The following is a 17,542-nucleotide window of genomic DNA, read 5'->3' on the forward strand; positions in this document are numbered from 1 at the left end:
ACCAGACAGTTCAGTTTAAAATGATCTGTCTGCAGAAGTCCTTCTGGGTGTCAGATCTCACCAGATGGAGGTCTGCAGCCCGTCTGTTTAGGGTCTCTGACATGGAAACCTGCAGGACCTTCAGTTATTGAGCTTTGGTCTGATTTACTGAAACTCTGAAGGAACAAAACATCTTAGACTGTCTGCACCATCATTAGGAATGAAAAACGCAAAAATACAAGTGTTCAGTTTTGGTCCAGCTTACATTTTGCAGACATCAGCTGCTCATCAAGATGCAGAAATGCTTTTCAGATTGGAGTAAATTAAGAAGCAAAAAGCAGCTGCTGTTTGTGATTCTTCCTCTGGGGTTTTAACACAAAGCTATTCATGTATTCTGTTTTCTACCATTTAGAGGCCACCTTTTGAGCAAAACACACATTTATCAGAAATATAAACACGGTGGTGTGTTTGAAAAAGGAAACAACATCTATCTTTGCCAGAATAAATTACTAACTTTTTTTCTGTTGTTAAAGCAAATAATTATACAACAACAGCCATATGGAGTTAAAGTGGCCTTTTTGTCATTTTCTTCTTGTGTTTTCTCCTCCTATCACTAATACTTTTTTCTTTGTCATCTCTCTACTCCATCTTCTTTGGCTGGTTCTAATATTTAATTCTCTTTGTTGAAAGGGAATTTCTTAAAATTCGCCACAAATGTCCACTTGGACTCAAAGATGAACTGATAAGTTTTTAGTCAAAGGTCACTGTTACTTAACAAAGCAATTTCTCCATTAATGAGGACTTAATTTAGAGGACATAGTTCTTAACCATCGATTACTTTTCAATTCACAGAGCTTGTAATTGGCATCGCAGTGTGGAAGAATTAACTAAAGTAATTAATTAGTTTTAACAAAAACAAGGAATAATGTGTTTGTAAGTTTTTGTTTCACAGGAACTTTCACTACATCACTGTGAATATTTTCTCAGCAAGCGTTTCTCTGAATTGTGAAACTGATACTGACCCCCCGAGGTTGGCGTCTTCATAATCCTGCCCAAACAGCTGAGATTTCTAAACTCACGGCCTCTACGCTGCGCTGTTTTTACTTTGCTCTGAGTTCTCACTGTGTTGAAAATATTGTCTGAATTTGTCCTCTGATAATCACTGACGATGGTCTCGTCTCCTCCCTGTGTGTCTTTGTAGAGCAGCGTGAGGCTGAGGAGTCCTGCTGGGATCTGAGAACGAGGAATTCGGCACCCCAGACTCCAAACCCCTACAGCTCTGAAGGGACCGGCTTTTTGACTTCACGTGGACGAGAGTGTCCGACAGGAATTCACACACATTACATCAGGGCTTTTTGGCGTTTCTGATTGGACGTTGCCTCAGTTAATCCGGCCCACAGGCTTTATTTTTCCCAACTTCAACTTATTTTTGTTTCTTTTTTCTCTCTTGTAACTTGGACTTAAAGTTCTGCCTCAAAAAACAGGTGATGATGCCTTTGCAACTTTAAAGTTTTCAGCCACCACCACTGATTATTGAAAGGAGCCTGGTGGAGCTTTTTGGAGAAACTAAATGGATGTTTGCTGCTATTGAAACACCTGTGAAGCTGCAGAGTTCATCTGTAATCTTGTGGAATAACAGTCCGTCTGTGTGCGTGTTTATCCTGGGACTCAGACACATTTCCATGTAAATGAGGAGTGCTGCAGAGGAGCTGATTCCTAAAACATCTGGACAGATACAGATTTACTAACAGCAAGACTTACTAACAGAAAGAAAGGATTTTCTTTAGATTTCATGCAGTTTTCTGATCCACTTATGAGATTCGAGACCTTTTAGTGGTTTAAGAAAATATAGAGAGATTATAATGTTTCAAAAAAGCAAAAAAAGTATTTTAGTGAATTTGGTGGTGGAGCAGGAAGTTCCTCTTTTCCAGACACATATCTTGTACAAATAGTTTCTACTTTGTTGTGAGAATAACCCCTTCGATGTGTTTTAAAGCTAATTAACCTCATCATCAACTTTAAGCATCCAGTGCCTTGATGCAACTTCTTCTAGGAAAACTCTTTAATGGAATTTAATTTAATTAAAATGCTAATACACATGATAACACATTTTTTTGAGGGGGCTGCTTTTAAATGATGGACGTCCTTTCATAAACACTACAAAGACCGGAACTGCAGGCTGTCTTATTGACTCAATTTAACTGGATTTTGAACAGTTTCAATTCATTATCATCATTTTTTTTACTTCTCTTGGCAATTCTAAGAATCTAGGAAATAATCTTGAAACAAACCAAGTCATTGAGCTCAGTTTTTGTGATGATTTTGAAGTATGTTTTAAGCTCATTTGACTGCATTGCATCAGATTTCCAGAAAAGCGGCTGAACTGTCATCGCCAGAGAAGCAAGCTGCTGTTAACAGCTTTTATCACCTGCTTCTATTTTGTTAGTTTCCACCTTGGATTACAGCCCCAAAGGATAGCAGCATTTGAATCTGCAATATCTTTTTTTAAATCACAGAATGTGATAACAGTGCCAGAATTTGTCTTATTGACTCCAGAGGGACGAGCCATAAGTTTGTCAAGTTTAACAGCGTCCAGAGGAAAACAGGACCTCGTGTTCATCCTGTGCGTCTGAAATTGCCTCTCCCTGCCTCGGGGGGAACTCTCAGCCCGTCCCGCCACCGCCATGGTGATGTCACATGGCACCTACACCTTCCTGGCCTGTTTCGCCGGCTTCTGGTTGGTCTGGGCCCTCGTCGTCATGCTCTGCTGTTTCTGCAGCTTCCTGCAGCGCAGACTGAAGCGGCACCACGAGGAGCGGCTGAGGGAGCAATGTCTGCGGACCGTAGAGATGGAGCCACTCAACTGTCACCCCGGGGGATACCCGTCTCAACCTCCTCCTCCTCCGCCTCCACCACCACCTTTACAGCTGCCCAGGGAGCCACCGCAGTTTGGCCCTCCTCAAACCCTGTCGCCGCCTCTTCCTCTGCAGGTCCCTCATCCCATGCCTCAAGCAAACTGGGTCAGCATGCCAGGTAACGCAAAGGAATTGTTATTCTGTTGTGATTTTATAGTACTATGTTTTTGTAGTTTGTTTTTATGCTGTTGCTCAACAGTTCTTTTAAAAGTTTTGAACCATTTTACTATGAAAAAGTGGAGGGAAGGTGAAGTGGGGAAGGATGTAATCGAGGAACTTTGGGCAAATTCAAGGTGTGGATTTGTATGTGAGGAGGAAGATTTTAAAATGTGTCACATAGTGTATTTTAGTTCAAGTGCTGCCTAAATATTCAAAATATCAGACTTCAATATATATCACATATTTTAATATTTTGCATTATGCACCTTTCAGACGTCAAAAGCACAAAGCATACAAAAGCTAACAGGAAGAACTTGTATTGAGTGAAAGTCATGTGCTGCCGGTTGACAATGATTATGTACTGTGTCTTTTTCAATCTGCAGTTAAACTCACATGAGACCAAAGAGCTACAAACTCTAATACAATTTCCTTCCAACAACCTCCAGATAAACATGTGAACTCCCCCAAAATCTAATTGTTCGGAGCTGCTCACCAGCAATTCCAGCTGCTTATACTTCAATATACTCAGCCCTAAATAGTGTATGAAACAAAAGGGGACCAGCACACAGGGGAGCGTTTTTCTTTCCTCATCTCTCTAAAGCTGTATTTCAACGCTAGCAGTCAAAATATTAACTACTGCATCCATTAGCCTCAACAATAAACTCACTGCAGGTCTCTCCTCAGGCAGAACGTTAATCTCTTCTCTACTGCTGAGCATAGATTTTAAAAACCTCTTTCCTTTTATTTACTAACCAAATCCATATTTTATTCATATGACTCATAATTTGTACTCTTGAACAAAAAAAAATAATACTACAAAGACTGAGAAACATGGAATAAATTCACAACATCCATATGAGGAATTCAGATGCAGACATAGAGGCAGAGGACTGGAGGGGGATTTCATTTTTCACTGTCAGATTTTTTATTTTAGACACTTCACATCCCAGTTTCCACCTCCCTTCCTGCCGGGCAGCGTTCCCCCGCAGGGCGTCATGGTGACAGCTGCCGCTGAGGCGTGGGTTGTGACTGTGGAGGCCCAGTGGTGACGGAGCGAGCAACAACACGACCGGGCTAAACTCGGAGAACAAAAAAACGACGAGAAGAAATAGAAAATCAGAGGGAAAGTGTAGAGCTAGCAGGAGCACCGCTGGGCGAGAGAGAGAAGAGAGAGAGAGAGAGAGAGAGAGAGAGAGAGAGAGAGAGAGAGATCGCCATCTTAAAGGAAAAGTATGTCGGTAGAAAGATTTATTGATCACTGTAATCATTCGTCCACAAAGTGTTCCCTTTCGTAATTAGCTTCTAAGAAATGTCCTTGTTCTGTTTTAGAATGCATTCTCAAGTTCAGCCAAAGCTAATGTGAGGCTACAGCAGTCTGAGATACTCTTCTTTTACTTCAGAGGTTCTCAACCTGGGGGTCAGGACCCCCACAAGGGGTCATGAAGACAACTAAAAGGGGTCACTGTGATGCAACCTGCAATTATCAGTCACAAGTAGACATTGCTTCATATTTGGCGCTTTAACTAGGGCTTGGTATTGTTACTCAATACCTTTAAAGGTATTGATCAAAATAACTCAGAACAAAGTGAGGGGTTCAAATTTCATTTCGATCAATCTAATTGAAGGAAATAAGGAAAAGTCAGGGGTTCACTTAAGTTGTTAGGATTCACCTTCTCAGGACAGCAAATATTTAGATTGAATGTTTAAAAATGTAATGGCAATTAATCGCATAGTTTTTGAGATATTTTAATCTATTCAAACCAACTTTGCTAGTCCTAGAGCCACGCTGCCAACATGGCTAAAATATGTCATAAACACTGGGGGGGGGGAAACGTCAACACTGTAATTGGTTTGAGTTCAGTATCTTGCCCAAGGACACTTTGACCTCCGCCCTGGAGGAAGATCAAACCGCTGCTGTTCTAATTAGTGTATGACTCCCTCTTCCTCCTGAGTCACTGCCACCCGATAGATGACGTTCCCACCTGCAAAGGCAATAACTGCTGCAGTTGTTGATCTTGATCCATCAATCAACAATATTTTGGTAATGATGACACCTGGAACCAGTTCCATCAGGGTATAAAACTCTCTATAATCAACACCCTGCCTCGTTCACACAGTTCCCCGCTGCCACCTTCAAACACAGCCTGGCACTGCAGGTAACTGAGCTGCTCCACTTGTGCAGTTGGCAGTTAACTGTTTTACTCAAGGGCACCTCAACTCTTCAAATACAGAGAGGGAGTTTGCAGCCATGAGCCTTCCTTCCTTTCTCCACCCAAAACTTGCCAATCGGTGTGAAACAATTTTTATGGAAATTCAGTAATGAATTTTGCAAACAATCTGCTACACCATCCTGGCCAACACATTCTCACTCCCAACCCTTCAAATACTGACTCTTGGTCAGCTGCCCTACGCTTCAAAAAGTAGGTTTAATTAGTTTTTTCGATTTACTTACACAGCAAAAGTCTTTAGGCTTTGGCTTTGGAAAAGATCTTGGTGGGGGTTAAAATAAATATACTTCTTAAGTAAAATAATATTTTAATTTGTCACGTTACTGTTGTTAGTAAAGTATGGAATTTACGTTCCAAACTACGGCGAAGTCAGTAAAAATTATACACGGTACACAAACAGCAGCCTCCTGAGTGAATGTCCTGTGAATTCCTCACTCTTTATACTACATCTGTTGCTCAGCCTGTTTTATGATGATGTGGATGGGTTTACAATGGCGTTAGTTGGAGCGTCTCACTCAGGCGTTAAAGGTTTCCCCGGTGTGTCGCTACAGACGGCAAGGGGGCACTGCCCAAGCGTTGGTATTTGATGAGCTTGGGAGTGAGAACATGTTGTTCTGGCAGACAAAAAAAACAAAGCAATGTTCTTTTTCAGGAATTCAAGCTCTGACCTAGAAAGCTAGAAAAAAATGCTGCATTGTAAAGACGTCTGAAAAGAGAAAAGAAATGCAACTGCAGTGAAAATAATTGTCAGCCAGGAAGAACATTAGCATTTGTTAAAAGCACAGGTATGTCATAACGGAAGAGAAGGACCCAATGAAAATCCCACAATCTCTAAGTGACATTAGAGCATTAACATGTACAGCAGGTGTGCTATGTGCAACATAGTTTCATCAAGTACTAACTTTGCAATTAAAACATGCTGTTGTCTCTTACATAAGAATATGGAGAGAGAGAATGATTCCTTAAATGATAAACAACAAATCAAAAAGCAATAAAAGAAGCATTAGAAAGCAATGAAGGAGGAGGAACAGCATGAACCTCTAACATTCTGTAGAGAGTATAGAGAGTATAGGAAAGAGGGATTATCGGAGAGTAGAAGTGAAGCTGGAGTGAGTAAAAGAGCATCAGCTGCTGTCAAAGATGGTTAATGAGCACAGACAGACAGCAACCGATAAAACAAAAGGTTTCTGGAGTCTCTGTCACAAAGCAGACTGATGAAGAGGCTCAGTATCCAGGCAGCAGCAGAGCTAAAAGAGAAGCAGGTGCCGACCAGCTGAGCTGAGCAGAACAGAGGACGGAGGGAGAGAGAAGCCAGGAGCTGCTTCACTCGTATTTACCAGAGGGGAGAGAGGGATGTGGAGATGGTGAGAGTGGTGGGATCACAAGCAGAATCATATCAGCTCTCACACTCATTTGACTTCTACTCCATTAACACTTCTTCAGATTGCTATGCAGTATCAAAAAATCAAAGTGGAAATGCAACCAAGAGGCATTAGACACGGAATGAAATTTGATCATCAAAGATCACAAATGAACACTCTGTATCTTTTTTGTTTAACCCGATACCATTCAGGTGCCAGTTTATAAAATTAACACTATGCAAATAAAACAACAATCCTGCATTAAATCAAAGGTTCATGAAGAATGTAAAGCTTTTACTGAGACAGTTTTATAGAGGCTGCAGTTTATTATTTAGCGTACGCTCATGGATATAAATGCACAAAATTATAGAAGCGTAATTAAACGTAATTAAATTCTCCAAAAATGATCATACAGTTGAATCTGAAACAAAACCTACGGCTGGCTGAAGTCCAGTATTGCTCACAGGAGAGCGTTGCATGCTTACGGCAAACACAATATACTCGCATGCATCTAAAAGACGGTAAAGAAACGGTAAAAGCAACGTGCAGGTTTGGCTCCAGAAACACAGATTTCATGCATCACTCAGCTGTCATCCCACACAGCCAGCATGTTTTGCTCTGACAGGATGTTCACACTGGGAGCAGCTCTCATAAGATGCTCAGTTCAGACCAGTGGTGGGTGATGATTCCTCCTCTGCAGCCGTCTGCAGACACAGAGCTTTGAACTGGAAAAATCATGAAACCGATCCAGGTTTGGGTAAAAATAACTATGGATGGCATTACTGAAGCACTGAATTTATGTAGCAAATAAACCAACGTTGACAACAGGTTTCAAATGGGACATGAACAGAGGTCATTTGGGTGAAAGTCCAGAGTCCAGCCTTACTTTTACACGAACCTTGTCGCTCTGTGTTTCCTGGTTTCCTGGTTCGTGATTACGTGGATTACATACACATATTTAATGTGTGGGAAACTGTTTACGCTACAAACAGTGACAAACAGTGTATGAAAACACCCTGATCTTGTTGTTAAGTGTTTATGCAAAGAAGATTAGATGTGAGAAAAGAAATGAGATGAGATTAAATGAGGAGATAAGAAGGGACGTAATAGGGTTTTAATGAAATAAGGCGTGAAAGGTTGGATGAGATGAAGATATTTAAGAGACGATGCAAGAAAGGACGACATGAGGAGAAAATAAGTGACATTCAACGTATCTGTGGCTGTCAGACATGAACAAAGCTAATCTATCAAATACATTTTATATCAGCCTGGTATCACGCTTGCAGAAACACAATATGTCTGTGAACGATTGCTTTGGTATAGGCAACAAAAGTACTTGGTTAAGGTTAGGAAAAAGATCATCAATAAAACTTAAGTGTTAACTTAACAAAGTCAGAGTTCAGTGAACTCAGAGTTCAGGTTTAGGCTCAGAGTTTGTTAAACCTGCTTTCTGAAACAGGGCCCATACAGAAATAAAACTGTTGCCCACCTTAAATGAACAAAAAGACGCAGTGCAGATTCAACCAAACGTACTGTAAATAATGTTTCAGTGTAATCCACTCACCATGACCAATACGATAACCGTGCTTTATACAGTAGCTGTCACAGATCACTGTATCACACACTGGCATACTTTATCTCCCCCCCGATCCTCAGAACATCAGTCCCATGTGTTTCTGCTGATGTTTATATAAAGCCGTCCTGGCAGCTGGTCGTATTTCTGACAGCAGAGAGAGATGGACGGGGGAGTTAACAATGGAAGTCTGATCCTGTAGGAGTGATGGACTTTGGGCAGGTACACGCACACATACACATTTGCATCTATAAATACATACGGCTCCATGGCAACAGCACAACAAAACAGCTGCCGATTCAGCACTGTGATGTTTGCTGTTGAGGAAGGAAACAGGTTCAAGCTGTGGTTTGGTTATGATTGTCAGAAACACTGGAACTCAGGATCATTTACATCAAATAGTTATTCATATTTTCCCCCCTATCTACTACAACAGACAGCAAACTTGAACTTTTGTGCAGGGTTGTCCCAGCTTTCAAGCTGGTAATATATCTGTAAAGCACTAAAACACTAAAATGTTCTGGTTTTCAGCGTTATCCGCCAAATTAGCATATCAACAATATTGTAAAAAAAAAAAAAATCCCCAACCCCTTAAATAGAGGTTTATCATGTTATGTCCCACTCATTATCACCTAACCCAATATAAAAACGTAAACAATGCACAACGTGTCTGAATTCAGCACTTATTTATAAGGTCTTTCTGACGTATCAGTATGCTAATGCAATTAGCTGTGATGCCGAAGAGAAGAGCTCCAGCTCTGCAACCATAAATTGCATACTATGCACTTCATACTCAGAACGTGTACTGTCATTTAACAAACTTTGTGTGAGTAAAACAGTGGTGTATATCTTTTCGGATGTACTGAACTATAGTTACCCTTGCGCAAAAAACTTTTGCTATTTTTACAGCATCAAGAAATTAGTTTAGATGTTTGTCACTTTGAAAAATAGACATTAACATATTGTTGTTGTGTGGATTAAAAAAAAGGTGCATTATAGGGTGCAAACCTTTTTTTTTTCAAAGAGCCTCTGCAAGAAATTCACAAGCCGAGTTCCTGTTGAAGCAGAAGCAGAGAGCTTGTGCAACATTTCGACAAATATTGATCAGGATCTGTGCAGAACCATCAGCCTGGACACAGAAACTGCCTTCAGTTGTTCCAAAAAGAAAAGCTGTAAGACTGATGTGTGTTTCCCAAGGCCCAAAATATTTTCCTTTACACTGACAATACGTTAGAATATAAACTCCGTCTAACAGTATGCCAACAGGCTCTCTGAAAGGTCGGAGGTATTTTAGAAATGATAAAATTGTGAACTTTCTTTTGCAGCATAGATGCCATTTCCTTGAAAGATCTTATTTCTGTGCTTGCGTATTTTTTTGCATTTCTCCACAGTAAATCTGACATTCAGTTTTTTTTTTCCTTCTTTAATATCAGCCAAAAGAAAATGTCAAACTAATTTGTTTCAAGTCAGAGACGTGTCGCTAAGAAGCCACAATTCTACAAACAAAGAAATAAAAAATGTAGCCGTTTGTTTTCTGTTGTTCGAACCACATGATGGTAAATTGTATCGTTACAGTAGCATACAAATAAAAACATCCCTCCATTACTGATGTCAGATGTAGCCGCTGAAATGCTCTCAGCATTACACAGGGAGTCTGTTGACTATGATTCATGTCACAGCACTTCTTAAATGCACCATGACAACTGAAAAACCTGTGCAGGTGTTTCTGCTGAATACACTGAACTTGTGTTGGCATTGCAGTCTGAACAGTTCACTGTTGAGTCTTTAAGTGGATTAATTAGCAGCAGGTGAGAATACTCCAATTAGTGGAGAACAAGTAAGGAATATGTAGCTGCTTGTGAACAAAATACTGCAGAAAAAATATCTTTATAGCTTTTATTTGACTATTCTGTACTCCTATTGTACAACACAGAGCAGATAAACACTCCAAAAACTGCGCAATACACATTTCAGTGAAAACTATGTTTCTGATAATGTCAAACCAAAAAAAACACAGTCTCTTCAATCATCCACTCAATCACTACTCCAGACGTAGATTGAGACAGCCATGAATCATCAACGTTTTTGTGTCGTAATGACACGTATGATGTTGCATGTCAGATCCATTGAGACTTAAACATAGATTTAAACTGTCTTGTTTATTGTCTGAACAAACAAGAAATAAATATGATGGTGTTTTTTTTATCCACCACACCATATAAAGGGCAGATAGTGTGGCACTGGAAAGCTTTAAAAAAGGGCTGTTGAAGAACCCGGTACCGATATGCAGTACTGCGAAAAAAGTGGTATTATTAACAAAAAGTTAACTAAAACAAAAGATGAAAATTAAACCTGGGAATTTCAATAAAGCTAAACTAAACTGAAGAAACGGAACAGCAAACAAAATAAGTATTGAGCCTCACAGCAAGCTGCCCACTTCTCTGAATGACATTTATAACTTCTCAGCTTCTCCTCTAACTGGAACGTACCACCTTCCCAGGTAGCACAGGGTGAGGGAAATCGAGCAGGAATCCTAATCATGCAAAAATAATTAAATCACCATTAAGACAAGGTCTCAAAACAACTGCTGACTTCATGGTTACTTCATGGCTGACTTCAACAAAATATAACAGAAAGTCAATAAGTGCAGAACTATGTCCCCTATCTTCCTTCATTTTATCAGATCCCAGCCCCTCCCTGCTAAAAGGACATACTTAGGGTAACCTGTTCACACTCTCCTTGATTGAGCTGCTCATCTACCACAACATTCCAGGCACAAAGACAATATAAAATCCTATTAACCCATAATACAAACAAACTAAACAAGCTTATACCCCTCAATTGATAATCTATCGAATTGACTGATCAATTAAGCAGACACAACCCCTCTTTTAATGTTTGGGAACAAGGCTCACTAAAAACGGAGAATGGCAACCTGTTCATAATGTGATTATGTATCTTTTTTGCACATTGTGCTGCATTGCAGTTCCTCCATTAGAAACGATGCTTCAGTCTTCAGCGAGAGGAATAAAGATGGGAAACAAGTGCGCCTGAAATAGGAGCGAGTGATGAAGTAAAATATGTGCGAGAGAGAGAGACAGAGTTCAGACCAAATGTGCTGTAATGGGTTTTGTTCCCACAGCTGAACACGCTGTCACATGCATCGCAGCAGGACATTGTCTATTACAAGCATTCTGTTTGTGACCTAAAATTGAAGTGCGTTTGTGTTGCAAATTGACACACAAGTATATTTATGAATTTATATATTTATTGCTGGTGTCCGTCCCCCATGTGTAACAAGAAAGGCTACTTTGATTTATTTCTCACGTAACTTGCATAATGTAGTTAAGGCACTTTCATGGTTATTTTAAGCCTTTTCCTAAGCTGAACACGCTGTCACATGCATCGCACCTAAATCAAACTAAGTGGTTTTGTGTCCCAAACCGTTGTGATTAATCCCGGTCTTCTTTTTTTTTTCCAGACACAGAACTATTTGGGAAACCCCCCTGCTATGAGGAGGCAGTTCTGATGGAAGATCCTCCTCCGCCCTACAGCGAGGTCTTGGCTGACCCGCGGGGAGGCACCTACCTGAAACCTGCCCCGCTCCGAGCCCCACCACCTCAGCCTCCGCTTCCGAGGGAACACCAGGATCCTTGTCCGGTGTTCACGTCCGAGATCAGCAAGCCTCCCGTGGCGGCCATGTTCCCCGAGCGAGCCTACTCCTCCCTGATACGCCTGCCGTCGTCACAGCGCTGGGACTCCCTGGGTCATCTTCTGTCCAACATGGACCTGAACCACAACAACCTCACGCCGCCGGGGGCCCGCTCCATCCAGGCTGCCGCCGCCATGGCCACCATGCCCCGCCGAGAGCCCAGGACTCACCGTGATGGACTGGGGCTAAGAGGTGGAATACAAGGACTCCAAGGAAGCATACAAGGACTCCAAGGAAGCATACAAGGACTGCAAGGAGGCATACAAGGACTCCAAGGAGGCATACAAGGACTTCGAGGAGGGATACAAGGACTCCAAGGGGGGATCCAGGGGTTCCAAGGAGGGTTACAGGAGCTTCAGGGGGTCCATGGTCTGAGGGGATTGGAGCCCAGCTGTGGCCTGCCAACAGCCTTCCCCCTGCTGGGTCGTAGCACCGCTGTCTAGACCTGGACCCTTACTGGAGGAGTCTAACTAACTAATAAGTTGGTCCATCTCTTAGGAGCCTTCAAGGAGGATATCTACAAAGACAGACTTCCTGTCTGAATGCCTCCTTTTGCGGCTCCGTGTTTACAGCACTAACAACGCTAGTAGTAGAGATTGAATTCCCTATAAAGGGCTAAGGAGGGTTAAAGAGCTGCTAAATCATCGTCAGGAGTTCAAGCTCTGTAGGCGAAGGGCGCCACTATACTCTCCTGGGATCGTGGCTTTCAGCTGTGTGAGTAAAAGGAGGGAATGACACACCGCTCAACGCTGTTGTTGTTGAGTAACAGAGGCATCCCGGTGTCATATTGACACTAATTGAGTCAAGGAGAAGAGAAAAGGACCTGTAACGTGGTAAAATGACAATCAACAGGCACAGCTGCTTCTCTACCTTTCATCCAGACTCCGTTCATTTCCATCTCTACCCCCCCTCTCTCTCTCCTGTCGCCCTCTCATTCTGTTCATCCCTCTCGTCTCTCTCTCTGTGCCTGAGCAACCTATTGTACCAGTCTGCCGTTGCCATGGCTCCCGGGAACTGTCTGTTGCCCACGACGACCTATCCTCTTTTATCTGCTCTGATTTTTTTCGGAGGCTCTGCTCACAGCTTGTCTGTCTGAGTATTTACACTTACAAAAGACCACGTGGTGACTCTTCGGTTGGACTCGGCCAGCGTGTTTGTGATGTTAGTGGCCAGTTTTTTTTCACACTTGACAGCAAATACAAAAAGGTAGAGTACAAGCAGCTCTCCAGAGAACAAAGTGTACTCGGATCGCATTTCGGAACATGCTGCTTCGTTGTTTGCAATGTCTTTACTACAAACTGTTGCAGTTTGTTTTCAACATGGAAGTTCGGGTTTTGGAGTTCACAGGATGGTCTCAGCTGGGTCAATGGCGCAGAAAAACATTTTTTCATGTACAACTTTATCATCATTCTTTGAAGCTTTCTGACAAATGCCTTTTCTCTTGTGAAAAAAAAAATCTTCATCAGCTTCTTCCAATAATTTATGGAGTACAAAAAAGAAAAAATGTTCACCGCAAAATGCCATTAAATATTGGATCCCCCTCTCTGGATCATTTTTAAATTGAAATTAAAGCCATTAACATCACTACATGTGTTCTGGATTTATTTGCAGTAACATCATACTTTATTGTGTTGAATAATACCATACATATTTTAACCTCACATTTTTTCTTTTGAGGGATGATCCTAGCACCATGATGGTTCTGCACAAATTCATGGACCAGGTGTGCAGAAACACAGAAACCATAACTCTTGGATTGGAAAGACAATAAATATTCCTGCAGGTCTAAGTTCAGAGATGAAGTCAATAAAGTTAGGTACAAGTGATGTAGTGTACAGGAGGCATCCTTGCTCCCCTGCACATACAAGATAGATTATCACTTTATTGATCGCCAGGAGGGATATTTGGTGTTTGTTTTATGACTCTTTGTCTTTAACCATTATTCCTAACAGTACAAAAAAACTGAAAATAAAGACATTGGTTTGCTTTAGAGTTTAGAAGCTTGTGACAATCAACAGGGTTGCAATTATCACCAAACAAAAACCTAGCCTGGTCTCAACGAAACTGTATTGTCAATAAAAGTTGGAGAGAACGTATTTTCTACCGGATGACGTTTATATCTGATGTTTCACAAATACGTTTAATCAAAGTCTGCAGTATTCCACATAGGGAGAAGGGCGGGCTGAATGGATTGGTCAAACATGTGACAAAGACACTTGTGTTTGTGTGAAATGAAAAATACTTATTTTAACCCAAAGATGATGTTTTACTAAAGCTAACCAAGTAGACTTATTGTCTCAACCTAAACTTAATTGATAGGATACGGCAGAAGCACCATGAGTGGTTAAAACAATTAACGTTGATGTACATAAATGTTGAAATGTTGATATAAAATGTTGAGATATTTAAATTAAATGTATTTGCGACTGGGTTGCAAAAGCAATCTCTGCATCTTCATCTGAAGCCTTTCTCTTCATATTGTAATTTGCTTCTTTTTTTTTTTATCAAACAAGACAGAGGAGATGTTCTGCAGCCTTCTGCTACTGTGGACCGCCTCCTCTGACCTCTGAACATTACACTTACATTATTCATCAGATGTATCTGTTCTTTTTCCGATGCTTCTCTCAGCTATTAATTGATTCAGAACGTCTGCATTTGCCAATCAGGAAGGTTTTTAATGGGAACTGTGAATTTTAGTATCTCTCTGGCTTCCTCAGTTAACCTGTGGGCCACTCTTACCCTCCTTCACCTCCTGAGATTATCTCCTTTACATCCTCATTTTCGTTTTTTGAATGCAGTTCTGTTGTGCTCATTCCTTTTCTTTTTTATTCCCCCTTTATCGTCGTCTGTGGTGTTTACCTCATTTGTTCTAATGCTGCTGCTACAGTGATGCAAGACGCATAACTGGGTGACAAAGTAATGGCAAAGTCGTCATCGCTGCCACTCATCTCTTCCATGTTTTCACAGTTTCTCTTCCTCTTTCTGTGCGCAAAACAAATCAAACTTAAAACAGACTTTCCAGAAACACTTGACGTGATAGAAGTGAAGACGAATCGAGATCAGACGTTTTGAAGTATTACAATGCGTCAGGTGGCAATGAATATTAGCACTAGGAAGCAAAACAGCTATGCATAACACAGAAAAAGTGTATTTGGTTCCAGAAGATTTAAGTTCTCAGAACATTATTTCAAATAAATCCTATTAACACATTCATTAAACCTCTCAAAAGTACTTCACAGTGGGGGATTCCTGCAGTAATGCCTCACAAAGGAACCATGCAGTTAATGTTTAGTGGAAAATCAAATACTAACATCTCCCTGCTGTTTGAAGTCACTCTGGTCAGATTTTTGTATTTACAGTTCTACATTTTTACCATGCCATAATATCAGGCACCATGCTAGTTTTGCATCTAACATTGTGGAGTTGTAGGTTTTTGTGCTTGGCTCTCACAATCTCTATCAGATATGAATCAGTTAATTAGTCAAATCCGTTAAGCCCGTCAATGCCTCCTTCTGGCTCACCTTCAAAGTACAGAACTTTCTTGGCTTAAAAGCTGATCATGTGGCTGTGACTTCTTCCTATCGCCTTGTTTAAAGAGCAAAGTTGTTTGAAAATTTCACACATGCACTTCAGAGGACTGAATCAGTGATGTCGCATCAGCTGTGCAAAGTTAAACACCTGCTTCACATCATTAATCCTGTGGTCTGAGGTGAAGCAACGAGTGGTGCAGCAGCCTTTTTTTTAAACATATACACTAGGTTTAATCAGTGTTGATTCACCCTTTCAACAGATCTCCAATTACGATCAACACATTTTTCAAATCCAAAGCCATGTTTGACAGAGAGCGAGAGTCAGAGAGAGACAAATGCAGCACTTTGTTTGAATGTCTACATCCTCTCAGACATTCTCATTCCCTGCTGCCACAAAATAATGTCAATAATGGTTTTTAAATGATCTTAATCATTTCCAACTCTGGCTTCCATCATGTTGGAGAGCAGCAATAATAATGCTGCAGCCCATTATCATTATAAAATAAAAAGTGAAATGGGGTCAGGATGGCAGTAGGTTAAAGTATAATATACTTTAGCTCAAAGAATGACATTTTCTAAAGCATTTGTTGTTCTTTTTTAGCATTTTTATCCATCTAGCTTCTATTTTGTGTGTTTATTTGCTTTAGTATTTGGTTCATGGTAATTTAAAGCATATACGAATGATTATTTTTACCTCCGAAAAAACAGAGAAAAGCAGCCTGGTCTCAAAGAAATTTTGAAAACTGCATTCTCAATTACCTTTCGGAGGCACATATTTTCTCTGGTATTATGTTTGTTTTGATGTATCCGTTTATTGAATATCACCTTTTAAGAAATTCACATTCTCTAAATGGCAACCAGGATTTGAGAGAGATTGTAAGGGTTACTGTTAATAAAAAGATGAATGTTGCAGCTTTGTGATGGAGACAAACTCTTGTCCAACACCACAACCTCCCTCTAGTTTAGGCCCTTTTGCAGCAAAGCAAAAAGTAAGGTTTTATTTTTCACTTTGCTGCAAAGAGGCCACACCACTTCTTGCACTGGCAATGAATGTTTCAGAATCATACATAGAAATAGACTAATAAAAAACAGAAAACAAGGACAGCAAAGTAGGAAAGGGAGGCATAAACATTTCACTTATATATACAAGTATAAGTATAAATATATATACACAAAAGTACGTATATGAACATAAAAACACAACAATTAAAAGAGCAGAATCAAGGTAATAGTGCAAAATGGAGGTGCTATTTTTTTGCATTTGGCGTCCAATGCGAACATAAATCCTATAGATACTGGGCTGCAAACTCACGCCTCTGTTATTTAGGGTCACAATGTCAGACAATTCTGTCCTGTTCTGTGTCCTGTTTAGTTCACTCCCATTTATATGGAATAACAGAGACCCAGAGTCTAGAATGAGTTGTGTACTCAGATCTGCCTGATGTATAAAAATATATAATATACATGACAGGAGCTGCACGAAGCTGTCAATAATCTCCGTCATCAAACCTGTTCCCTCCAGGCTGATGATTCACAGATGACCAAGAATTACATCTTCACAACTTCAGACTAAATATTTCTTGGCCTTGAGAAAACTGAGAAACGGATTGCGCAACTGAAGATGAGCGTCTCATCTTTAAGACGTGCATTCCATCACCGAGACAAACAGCTTGATGATGATGATGATAATTCAGCCTGCAAGGTTATATGAAGAGAGAAAGAGAGAGAGAGGCCATCCAATACTATTTCCACAGCTACAGATGTGCTCTCCAGTAATAAAAGATCCGTGCAGAGAGAAAGAGACAAACTCCTCGACGCTTTTCAGTAACACAGAGTGACGTCTTCATCTTGTCGTTCATTTTGTGGGTGACATTTTTGTCCCTGGATCCCTGGATTCTTACAAAACCATGATTGATAAAAAAAACTTCCCTAGTCGAGCCTGGGTGTCACATTTGTTATTTATTCTACAACTCAGATTAACAAAAATAGTATCCAAATGAGGCTTGTTTCTAACATGATTCCATTTTCATGCTGTTAAAAGGACTCAAAATTCTGATGAAAGATGTCAAATAAATAGATTAATAG

General features: G+C 40.5%; 1 protein-coding gene across 1 annotated transcript; it reads left to right on the forward strand.

Moving 5' to 3' along the window:
- Nucleotides 1-2,663: 2,663 nt before the first annotated feature.
- Nucleotides 2,664-12,370, forward strand: LOC129114081 (proline-rich protein 7). Its single transcript, XM_054626597.1, has 3 exons — nt 2,664-3,012; nt 11,697-12,119; nt 12,225-12,370. Exons 1-3 carry the CDS (start codon nt 2,664-2,666, stop codon nt 12,368-12,370), a joined length of 918 nt encoding a protein of 305 aa, XP_054482572.1.
- Nucleotides 12,371-17,542: the final 5,172 nt, after the last annotated feature.

Source organism: Anoplopoma fimbria, chromosome 24 (genome assembly GCF_027596085.1).
Source record: "Anoplopoma fimbria isolate UVic2021 breed Golden Eagle Sablefish chromosome 24, Afim_UVic_2022, whole genome shotgun sequence".
In the NCBI taxonomy this organism is placed as follows: Eukaryota; Metazoa; Chordata; class Actinopteri; order Perciformes; family Anoplopomatidae; genus Anoplopoma; species Anoplopoma fimbria.